Source organism: Solanum lycopersicum, chromosome 5 (assembly GCF_036512215.1).
Source record: "Solanum lycopersicum chromosome 5, SLM_r2.1".
NCBI lineage: Eukaryota > Viridiplantae > Streptophyta > Magnoliopsida > Solanales > Solanaceae > Solanum > Solanum lycopersicum.
The window spans coordinates 55,306,017-55,318,936 of NC_090804.1; the positions used below are offsets into that span (position 1 = coordinate 55,306,017).

The 12,920-nt window shown below is 29.8% G+C and overlaps 1 protein-coding gene across 2 annotated transcripts in view; it reads left to right on the forward strand.

Moving 5' to 3' along the window:
• The first annotated feature begins 10,347 nt into the window (after positions 1–10,347).
• LOC109118747 (protein ACCELERATED CELL DEATH 6-like) overlaps positions 10,348–12,920 on the forward strand; it is a 34,815-nt gene continuing 32,242 nt past the window's right edge. For both annotated transcript variants that reach the window (XM_069298081.1, XM_019213999.3), the window contains exon 1: positions 10,348–10,725. In XM_069298081.1, the coding sequence (XP_069154182.1) occupies positions 10,365–10,725 (361 nt within the window). In that variant the 5' untranslated portion in view covers positions 10,348–10,364. The remainder of the gene's footprint in view (positions 10,726–12,920) is intronic.

Sequence of the window (12,920 nt, forward strand, 5' to 3'; positions counted from 1 at the left end):
ACTTTGAACAAGATTTCAAAAATTAAAAAACATTATTAACATTACACATTGGAATATGGCCTAATCTAGAGTTTCATAGCTTCTCTTTTTATATTGGAATCAAAAACTAAAACAAAAAGTAACACATTTATTAAAGAACTTGAAAACGATAGACTATGAAGATTGGAACTTGGTAGGCTCTTTGTAGAAACTATTGGATGACTTGACTTGAAGATAAAAAAAACTTCCTTGTTCTTTACCAAGCACCAGATGCCTCTTCAACCAATGGCCTTATAACATGAAACAAGTGTATGAGTAAAAATCGCATATTTTTGAAGTTGTTAACATAATTTGTGAATCGAGATAAGATTGAATCTGAAAGAATGAATATAGAGAACATTTTGCAGAACTAGGTTGGATAAAAAGAGAAATAATTCTCGAATGAGTGACCTTTACTTTATAAGAATTAGGTAGAGTTACCATGATAGGTTAAGGTAAAAGATTGAAATTAGTAAAAAAAAAATTCTATCAAAAGTCATATACTCAGATGTTGCACTCTCTAACATCCAAGAATAAGTGTCAACTTAAAACAGATAAGCATAAGACTTAAAGATCTTGGTTATACCGCACAAGTGAGGTTTGCATATGAATTAGTAGAGCCATCATTCTTTTGATTTAGTTTTTCCATAAGTTGTAGAAGTTCTGCCACATTTTCTTAACCGATAAAATTCATATCTGAATCATTTTCCCCTCCTTGATGATTACCTTCTCCTGTACTTAAAACATTGCTTGCGATAGTACTCTTTTGATACTTCTTAGATTAGTGAACTTGAAATCTAAAGAAAAACCATGAATATTATAGCAATGGTCAATTGTGTGTACTGTTTTCTTACAATTGTTGCACAACATAGAATATTTCTTTATGGAATTCCTTGTTGAATTTTGTATCATTGAACCTCCTTTCTTTTGCAGTACCAACAAGAAAGGATGTTAATTCTCCTGGATAAGCAGGAGTACCATGAATTTCCCTTTGATATTCATCTTTAATAAAAAGAGAATAAGCCTGACAAATTGTAGGAAGAGGGGAAGATAACAAAATATTATGTATAACCCCTGTGAAAGTGTCATTTAGACCCATAAGAAACTTAAGTAACCTTTCATCTTGATGAGATTTTATACTCTTCTCTTTTGCTCCACATACACACGCACAACTACAAGCACAAAATGTGTTTAGTGCATTTAACTCATCCCACAAACTCTTCATCTTTTTGAAGTATACAGAAATATTATAATTTCCTTGAACTACAAAATTTAAAACTTTTTGAAGTTGAAACAATTTTGTACCATTAGCCTGACCAAATCTATCTTCCAGGTCAGACCATAAGACTGTGGCGCTTTTAGAGTACAAGACATACTCAACAATTTCTTTTGATAGAAAATTGAGTAACCATGGCAAGATCATATCGTTACATCTTGACCAAGCCTTTTGAAGAATTATATCAGTAGGAACAAATAGAGATCAATCATTACATCTTGACAAAACCTTTTTAGGAGTTATATCAGTAGGAACAAATAGGAATTCATCAATTGATCCTAGTTTTTTCTCGCTGAAAAGGCTATAACATCAGCCTTTCTCCAGCCACCATAACTAGTACCGTCAAAAATAGTGGAGACAAGGTTCATGCTGGGATGATCAGAAGGGTGAGTGTAGAAAGCATATGATAAATCTAATGCATTAATTGTGGAACTCTATCACTCGTTTCTGTGATTTGAGTTTGTATGATACAATTCAACAATTTTTTAAAATATAGAAAAAAATGAAAATGGAAGAAATTTTAAGAATTTTTTTTTTAAAATTAACAATGCTGTCTTACGATGAAAGAGTAAATGAAGAAAGTATAGAAATTTTCTTCTTGTATTTCTGAATGAGTAAAACTATATAATTAGGTTGTATTTATACAAGTAAGATGACATCTAATGGTAAAACCTAAAGGGATAGAATATTCTCAAGATCAAATGGAAAAAGAAAAAATATCAAAAGAATATTTATGTAACAAAATTAGAAAAGGAAAAAGAATATCTCTATATCTTCTACGTACGTGCAGAATATATGAAAATAAATCCAATAGTGACATCAAATGGGCATAATTTTTCTTATAAAACGATCATTTATGCTCATTTGTAAGGACACACCAAAGAAGCAATAGAATGTAGAGAGAGTAGTTTGTTAGAAAATAGTATGTAAGTAATATTATTGTGAATTATAAGAAATAAAAGAGTGTTGAGTAGTAGTCTTTTGACACTACCAAGGTTTTCATCAATATAATTATATTACTTATTTGGGTATCATATTTACCCCATTTAAATATTTTGTGTCGTTATTACTCTTTTCCTATTGCTATTTAGTTTGGACATTATCCTGGGTGTGATTATCATTTTTTCAAACATGGTATCAAAGTCATGACAAATAATAGTCAATTGTCCTTTCAATACCCCCACCTCACAAGATATAATTATCAAAACGGTGTCTACGAATGAAAGCCATTTTTGGCTCTCAAGATGTTTGGGACATTATAGATAATGCGTATAAAAAACCCTCTAATGAGTAAACATTGTTCTAAAATGAAAAGGAGGTCTTATTAAAAATAGGAAAAAAAAGACCAACAGACCCCCACTCTCATCCATCAATGTTTGGATGATGGCATGTTTGAGAAGGTGGCTGATGCAACAATCTCAAAAGAAGCTTGGGAGATTTTAAATAACACTCTTCAAGGAGTTGATAAAGTTAGGAAGATAAAACTTTAAACTCTAAGGGCTGACTTTGAACTTTTAAAAATGAAAGAATCTGAATCTATTTCGGATTTCTGTTCAAGATTGATGGATGTTGTAAATCAACTTAGAAGATACATGGAGAAATTGGATAATATGGTTGCAGTAGAAAAAATCCTTCGTTCTTAAACACCAAAATTTGATCATATGGTGTGTTCTATTAAGGATTATAAAGATTTAAACTTTATGGCGGTAGAAAAAATGGAAGGTTCTTTACTAGCCCATAAAGAGAAAATGAAAAGGAGAAAAGAAAGCCTCTAGAACAACTTTTTAAAACTTATATATCCTTCAAAGGATTTGAAGGTGAGAAAAGTTACAAAGGAAATGGACAATGTAGAGGTCGTGGAGGCCGTGCACGAGGAAGAAGTTATACCAATAAATTCAACAATGAAGATAAGTTACCAGTCATTTAGAGGTCGTGGTCAAGAGGACGTAGAGGATATGGAGCCTATCGAGGTACAAATGGAATGAGGTACGACAAATCTAAAATTGAGTGTTACAATTTTCATAAAATTAGGCATTAGGTTCAGGAATTTTGTAGTAATGTTGATGAAAAAGTTAATCTTGTTGACAACAACAAAGATGATGATGAGTCAATGTTGTTATTAACACTCAAAGAAGAAGATAGAGATGATTGAAGCTCATGGTATATTGACAATGGAGTAAGCAATAATATGTGTGTCCATAAAGATAAATTTGTGGAGATAAAAACGACAGTGAAAGGTAATCTGTCTTTTGGAAATAAATCAAAGATCCAAATTGAAGGGGTAGGTACTATTTGATATTTTGTAAAGCTGATGGCCATAAATTGATTAACAATGTTTATTATGTGCAAAAAAGAAAAGTAATATTTTGAGTTAAGGTCAGCTTTTTGAAAAAGGATATAATATTCATATGAAAAATATGTATCTTTGTCATAGTGATTCAAGTAACAACTTAATTTCTAAAGTTCATATGACAAAGAATAGGTTTTTTCTTTTGAATCTTCAAACTATCAATGTAAAGTGTCTGAAGGCTAATGAGCAAGAAGACTCATAGTGTTGGCACATGAGATTTGGAAACTTGAACTTTGAAGCGCTCAAATTAATGGGACTCAAGTAAATGGTAGATGGGATACAGTCAATCAACCACCAAATCAATTGTGTGAAGCTTATCGTCTTGGAAAACATACGAGGAGAAGTTTTCCAAAGGAGAATACATCACGAACAAGTAAGCCACATCAACTTGTACATACTGATGCATGTGGTCCAATCAATCACCTTTTTTGGTAAAATAAAATACTTCTTGCTCTTTATTGATGATTTCAATAGAAAGACTTGGCTATACTACTTGAAGCAAAAATCTGAAGTTTTTGTTACCTTTAAAATTTTGAAACACTTGTAGAAAAAGAAAGTGTCTATGAAATAAAAGCATTAAGGTCCGATAAAGGGGGAGAATTCACATCAAAAGAATTTAATGACTTTGGTCAATCTCATAGAATTTATCGTCCTCTAATGGTACCTTACTCACCTCAACAAAATTGAGTTGCAGAAAGAAAGAATATAACAGTTCTTAATATGGCTAGATGTATTTTTAAAGCTAAACATGTACCAAAATAATGTTAGGCTAAGGCTGTTTTTTGTCATTTTATTTGACCAATAAGTATCTAACAAAAAATGTACGAGATCAAGCAGCTCAAGAAGCATGGAGTGGAAGAAAGTCAGGTGTTAAGCACTTGAGAATCTTTGGGAGCATATCTTATGCTCATGTTCCACATCAAGGGAGAGCTAAACTTGACGATCATAGTGTTAAGTATGTGTTTGTCGCCTATGATGCAAGTTCAAATGGCTACAAATTGTACCATCCAAGTAATAACAAGGTGGTGGTGAGTCGTGATGTTGAATGTGATGAACAAGCATCATGGAATTGGGAGACTTCGAAAGAAAAAACATATGATTTTCTTCCATACTTTGGAGATGAAGAAGAACAAGAGACTATGGCACTACATAGGATACAACCCCATCTTCTTCACCAGAAAATGTTGCATCTCCATCTTCTCAAGAGAGTTCAAGTGAAAGAGAACATCGGATGAAGAGCATTCAAGAACTCTATGATGACACAGAAGAAATTACTAATTTTGAATTTTTGTGTTGTCTCTTTTATTATAATGAACCAATGAATTTTGATGAAGATGTTACTGAAAAAAGGTGGAGACAAACCATGAAGGGTAAGATCCAGTCAATAGGGAAAAACAACATTTGGGAGTTAACAACTTTTCCCAAGGACCATCGAGCAAGTAGAATCCAATGGGTACACAAGACGAAGAAAATGCCCATGGAGAGGTAGAGAGATACAAGCCAAGACTTGTGGCTAAAGGCTACAAACAAAGGCATGACATTGATTATGAGGAAGTCTATGCGTCTGTTGCCCGCATGGAGACAATCCGTCTATTGATATCTTTAGTGACGTAAATGAAGTGGAAGATCCATCAACTAGATGTCAAATCGTTTTCCTTGAATAGATATCTTGAAGAAGAAGTCTATGTTGATCAACCATAGTGTTTTGTGGTTGGAAATCATGAAGATAAGATGTTGAGATTCAAGAAAGTCTTATATTGGTTGAAGAAAGTTCCACGAGCTTGGAATAGTCATATTGACATATACTTTTAAGACAATGGGTTTACTCGTTATCTCCATGAATATGCTATTTACATTAAAGTTCATACTAATTGAGATATTCTACTTGTTTTTCTTTATATTGATGATCTCATTCTTATGGATAATAACCCAATTTTATTTGAAACTTTCAATAAAGCTATGTCCTTTGAGTTTGAAATAACGGACATAGGACTCATGTCATATTGCTTGGACATAGAAGTGAATAAAATTGAGAAAGGCATCTTCATATCTCAAAAAAGCTATACAAAAGAGATTTTGAAGAAGTTCAACATGTTTGATTGCGACCCTATGAACACCACAATGGAAAGTGGAACAAAATTGTCAAAGTTTGACGATGGAGAAAAAGTGGATTAGACTTTGTTCAAAACTCTCGTAGGAAGTCTGAGTTACTTGACATGTACAAGACATAATATACTCTTTGCAGTTAGAGTTGTAAGTCACTTCGTGGAAGATCCTACCTCCACTCACTTAAAGGTCTCTAAAAGAATTCTTCACTACCTAAAAGATATAATCGACCTCGGGCTATTTTATTCTTCTTTTGATGATTTTAATCTTGTGGGATATGTGATAGAGATTATGCGGGAGATGTTATTGATAGAAAAATTACATCGGTTTTTTTTGTTTTTCTTGGGTGATTGTGTTATTTCATGGAGTTCAAAGAAACAATTAAATATTACTCTCTCGACTTGTGAAACTGAATATGTGGCAGTGACATCATGTACGTGTCATGCTATTTGGTTGAGGAGATTGTTGAAGATACTCAATTTGCTGCTAATGTAAGCCACAATGATTTGTGTTCATAACAAATATGCACAAGCACTTGCAAAGAATCCGGTGTATAATGATCAAAGCAAGCACATAGACATAATGTATCACTTTTCTTTGAGAATGTATTGTCAAGAAAGAGATATAGCTCAAGTATGTGAAATTACATGATCAAGTTGCAGATATCTTTACAAAGCCTCTAAATTTTTAAAATTTTCATAGATGAGATCAAGCTTTGGAGTAAAGAAGAAAAATCAAAATTAAGGGAGATATTTATGGGAATAAAATATTGACAACCATACTTGATGAAATTACTAGCCACAAATGTGAAAATTGGTAGCCACCAATGTAAATGTTGGATACAAGGCAAATTGGTCAACACTTGTCCAAAAGAATCAGCAATTATATATTCATACCACATCTATGGGTGACCAAAATCAAACCACAAAATGTCCCAAATATAAAAATCAACCCAAACAGCATAAAAACGGGACTATATATCACTTGGTTTGATTTTGCATTGAGTTTTAAACAACCAGAACCAAATTGAAATATAAATGTTATAATTTTCTATACAAGTGTTCTATAGAAATATCTCTAACATTTGTGATTCTTGATGTAATATTCAATAGGAATATATAGTAGAATTTATTTTTATTTGTTTTGAATTACGCTATTTTTTCGACTTCTTCTAGAGGCCGTAAAAAATTACATCAAGATGTTGCACGCATGCATATATGTATGTATGTATCTATATCTATATATGTATTATGCATTTATGTACGTACGTATGTATGTATGCCTAACCGATCGGTGACCCTTTAAAGTTGATATCAATTTTTACTTTGACACCTTTAATAAGCTTTTTTTTTTTTTTTCATTTCGTTGTGTTAGTTTAATACCTTTTGTTGACATGACATAGTGAGTGTAGTATCCTCAATACCAGCGCGTGAAAGACTCATTAAATCGTTTTAATTTTATTTTATTTATTTTTCTTCTCCATTTTTCAACCACCATTTCCCAAAACTTAAACTCTTTCAATGGAAAGATAGGTTTGATGATGCTTCAGATAATAAAATCAAATTTCGACGGAAAGAGATTTCACAAAAAAAAAAACAAAAAGAAGATGAATTTTAACTCATTAGAAGACCCATGATTCATGTTGTTGTAAAAAGAAGAGTAGCGAAAAGTCATCGATTTATGAATAATCTCAACTTAAAACAATCGTCAAACTAAGTCAAATTCGATGATTGTCACTTCTAGAATTTGTTAGCACTTTTTCCTCTTCAATCATAAATCTTGAAGAAGATGATGGGTGGGTGGGAGGGGGATGGAGAAGAAAATATGGGTGGGGTTAGGATGGGAAGATCATAGGTGGATAAGACATTGGGTGGGTGGGGTTGCGAGAATAGAGAAAACGATCTAGGTGGGTTGGAGTGGGTGGGACAAATCTGGGTGGGGTTGGTTTTTTTTTTTTTGCGCAAAAATCCACATGTCATTTAGTCACTTGTCGCTTATTTTTTTATTAAAAAAATTATTATTTGAGAGTTATTTTAACATATATGCCACATGTTTTTATTAAATGTTACTTTGACACGTCATCGACGAGTGTGTTACATACATCTTGTACTAAGTATATATATGACATGTTCTAACTAATCAAATCAGAATTTTCATAAAAAAAAATATAATTTTTCGATTCAAACCGACCAGTCAAATCACATATAACTATAAGCTGATCAATCAAAAAATATATGCATCACTTTCTATAACTATAAATAAGGATCTTTATACACTATTATTTATGAGTGTAGATTTTAATCATAAAATTATTATTTGACTTAGTCAAACTTGCATATAACAACCATGTCAACTTTTCCTACACCTAACCTTAACCTTTTTGGGATCATTAGCATTTTTCTCTAACTGATGAAAATACTTTATAGAAGTAAATATTTGATAATGGATAAGGATCCGGTCAACTAATGTTTAATGGCCTTATACTTTTATGTCATGTGTATTGTATAACAATTTATGGTTGAGATTTATTAAATTATGTACTCATTAATTATAATAATAAAAACAAAAAAGTTGTCAACTTTTTTTTTAAAAAAAACTATCAAAATAAAGCAATTATGTGTATCCAAGCTAATATTTTAAGAAAAAAAAATTAAGATTGATAAGGAATATGCAAACTTTTTGACCTTTTACCCGACAAACTTGTTCAGGAGTAATTTCACACATGCTTTCTCCAAATTCTGAAGTAGCCTCCACGAATAGATCAAATTTAAAAACATAATTGTGTTCTAAATTTTAACTTGATTAAACAACATGATAATACACTTTTTTTAAAAAAAATACTTAATTGGAGGTTTTCAAATAATTATACAAAATATATTTATTCAGATTTTTTTTAAAATGTTGCATTCTTTAAAATTAGTATGATATAAAAAAATCCAATATAAATATGAGGTTTGGCACGTTAAAAGGCTGGGAAATTCACATATTTCCTTCATTCTTATTTTTTGCTTGAAAATATTAGTTGGGGTACACTTAATTATTTTATTTGATAGTATTAAAAAATAAAAATAATTGATGTTTTGCTTGTTTTTATTATTAAGATGAATATATAATTTAAATCAATCTCAATCATAAATTATTATACAATACACATGGCATAAATCTATAAGATCATTGAGCATTACTTGACCTAATTATACTTGACCCAATCTTTATCTGCTAAGTTATCCTAATTAGTTCCGCTAGTTTGATTAGCTTAGAAATCAAAATAACATAATTTTATTCAATTAAAAATTAAATATACTTACCGAATAACGTAAAGATTAAAACAAGAATTGAGTAATAACTTAGGAACTAAAGTTAATATAATGTTTGAGCAAATTCTAAAATTGCTTATAAGTAATTAATTTTAAGCTAAAATCATAAAAATAGGTCAAATTAAAGTCAAATAGACTCGTAGTTCAAGCACATTAAGGGATAAAATGATAAAAACACTGTCTATGTTATGGAAAAAAATTGACAAAAAAATTAGAACTCCCACCATCAGCAAAGACGTGATTTTTTTTATGTAAAATAGACTTATTTAATTCTTTTAAAATTTTAAAACTAATCCCAAATATTTTATATAAATAATATATTAAAAGAAATTTAAACTTGGTCCAAGTTATTAGTTTGGTTCTATAATTATTGATGGTCTTAAAAACACCTCTCTACTTGACTAACTGAACTCGAATACACCCTCGGTCTTCCACAAGAATAGGTAGTGATCTAAAACTTTTGTAGGAGCATGAAACTCTTAATAAAAAGCCGAGAAAATTATTGAGAACACACCTATATTTTTGACAAAAATTTAAGTGTATATTTCGCTCAAGTTGTAAAGTCATGATATTTAAGTTCAATTTGTCAATTAAAAATATTTTTAAGACTGTCAATAATTTAAAAACAAGACAAAACTAATAATTTAGCTCAAGTTTATCACTTTTTCAGTACTTTATTCTAAAAAAAAAGGCCCATCCATTATGCCCACCTATAATTCTATTTTGCAATGCCTAACAATGTTGTTCCTCTTCTCGGTCATCTAGTCTGAAAATACATGCTTGTCATAAAAAGATTATTGGTAAAATGTGAAAATATTAAATTAAAAAATAGCTAAAATTACAATTATTGTTGTTATTATTATTGCATAAATATATTTTTATAATGAGTTACGATATCAAAATTAAAAAATTCGCACAATTTAAATAATATCGGGTAAAAATTTCCAAATTTTCCCTCCAAACTTCACTCGAGTTTAAAAAATGTTCAGAAACTTGATAAAGAACCTGTGTGAGAACGAACCCAATAAATATTATACTTTTTTATTACAATTTAGGTGACACGTGAAAAGATATGTAATACTTTTTTTTAAAAAAATGTATATAAAGCAATAAAGTATAAAATAATAATTAAGAAAAATCCTTAAAATTACAAAATTACCCCAGGCATATATGTTGATGAAGTCATACCTTGCTTGCAGCCTCTTATCAACTAAAGTATAATTAGTAAAGTAATTTATGAAGTTAAGTGTATTTAAGGGCGTGATTATATTTTAGTAGTCAAGTTTAAAGTGTAAGAATGATGTTGCCAAAGTCAAATAAAGAGACGATCCACTTATCATTGGTTAATTCAGCATCCTTTGTATTGATCAAGCTATGTGGTGAATCCAACTACATTCCATGGAGAACCCAGATTGTTTGTCTCCTTCAAAGTCACGATTTGTTTAAATTCGTCGATGGAACAATTCAAGAAGAAGAAAAAGAAGAAGAAGAAGATTATAACTTGCAAATGAAAAGGAATGATGAGTTGGTTAAAGCATGCATCTTTGGTTCTCTTGGTGATCAACTTCTTCAGGATAAAGCCATTCATGAATTAGATACTGCTAGACAAGTTTGGTTGGTTTTAGAGCAACGTTACACCCCTAAACCTAAATTTGAAGGTACCAACAAAATCCCCTTTTTTATTAGTATATATTTGTTTGCTGATAATATATATAAAATTTGAGGTGTGAAAAACATTTTCATATATATAGTTATAGTTATTTAATATTTATAATACAAATACAGGGTCCACATAAAAGCCCACATATCTCTTCCTTGATAGTAATCCATGAAGAACTGATTTCAAAATAAAATCACAAAGATATCCCTTTAAACTTATTTTATATACCACTTTTACATTAATTATATTCACGATTTTTTAATATCATGCATAATAACATTTACAATCTTCACTACTCTTTATTTTTATGATAATTCTTTATATTTTTTTATTAGAAAAATCACACTATCTATATACGTGTAATTTTTATTTATGAGTTTATTTGACAAATTCTTATATTTATTTATGTTTTGATTTCTCTAGTATTGAATTATATATTTTTTAGGCACTTGACAACTTATATTTTGTATATCAATTAAAATGGAAATAACTTTAATATTTTAATATTTAAGAGTGATACGTAGTTAAATGAAGTGATATATGAATAATAAATCTTCTTTTACTTTGACAAACGGAAGATAGAAGTTATATTAAGCCAAATAAGATGAAAACTTAAAGTTTAAATGCATTTGATATCATCATCAAAATGCCCACACAAGAATATATAATCTAAAATGATATCAAAATTTTATTTTTAAAAATGAATAACTAAAACCCGCAAATAAAATATAAAAAAAAATAAAAGAAGGATATTTTTATAAACAAACAACTTATTTTTAAAATTTATGCAAGACACATTATTTTAAATATAAAAAATCAAACAATCAATAAACAATAATCTCAACATAACATATCTCATTATAATTGATTCAATTATAATTTGTATTCGAATCAAACAACCATTAAATGATAAGATTTATAATTGAAACGTTCTAGAGAGTTATTTGTGTCCTAGAAATATAAATTAGATATTTAACTAAAAGTAATATATTTTACACACATATAACATTATTTATACACACATTATGTATTTTATAATTATGAAAAGTAGGGGAAATAAAATAGGGACCATTGATTTCATATTTGCTTTTTCTAAAATTTGTCATATTATATTATACTTCATCATTATTGATACTAGATAGCTTGATTGTCTAAAAAAATAATAAAATGTTAAGTACTTAGATAGCATTATAAAATAAAGATACTAGAAGTTAAATAACACAGAAAAAGAGAAAAAAAAAGTAAGTACTATTAGTTTTTATATATATATATATATATATATATATATATATATATACTAGAAGGATGACCCCGAGCATCGCAATCACTAGTCCTCTCCGACTGTCCGTCTACCTGCCGATTAAAAATGGTACTAAAAGTGAGTTATGTGCCCAATTCATCGTGCAACTTCCTCCAAAACTTGGATGTGAACTGCACACTATGGTCTAAGATGATAGAAAGGGGCAAACCGTGTAACCTCACTATCTCTTTCACATAAACATTAGTCAACTGCTGAGCATTATAATCTATTCTGACTAATTTAGTCAATATGTCAATCAATACCCAAAATAGAATCATACTTTACCAAAGTGTTGGGAAGATCAATCACAAAATTCATAGCTATCCTATCTCACTTTCATTCCGAGATTGACATTCTCTGAAGCAAATCCATAGCTGTTCTTTTAACTAAAGAATCCTCCCCCCTCTTTATTTCAATTAATATTATCACTTCTTAACTCAATATGTAAAAGGCTCCTCACACTATGAATTTATTATAATTTATCACTAATCCTTCATTTAAATTCTCTTGTTGACTGATAATCAATTTAGCCTTTTATAATCTCTTGATGTACTAGACCTAACCCAACCTGTGGTTCTGCAAAATGAGTATCAATGTGGTCATTGTGCCATTTAACTTGAACTATTCTAATTGTCTTCAGTATATCTCACATCTGAAAGATAAAAAGAAAACCCATTGTACGAATCTCGTAATAATTCTTACCCTATCAAATATCATTTGAAGTGATCACATTTTATATCTTTGTCCTTTCATAACTTCTTATTATAGCCTTACCGTAATCACTATCCTCTTATATGATCAATTGATCTTTATAATCTTACACTTCTCTCCAATACATCAACATTATACAATTTCATTACTGAAGTTCTCACTTATCATAAATACAGGTCATC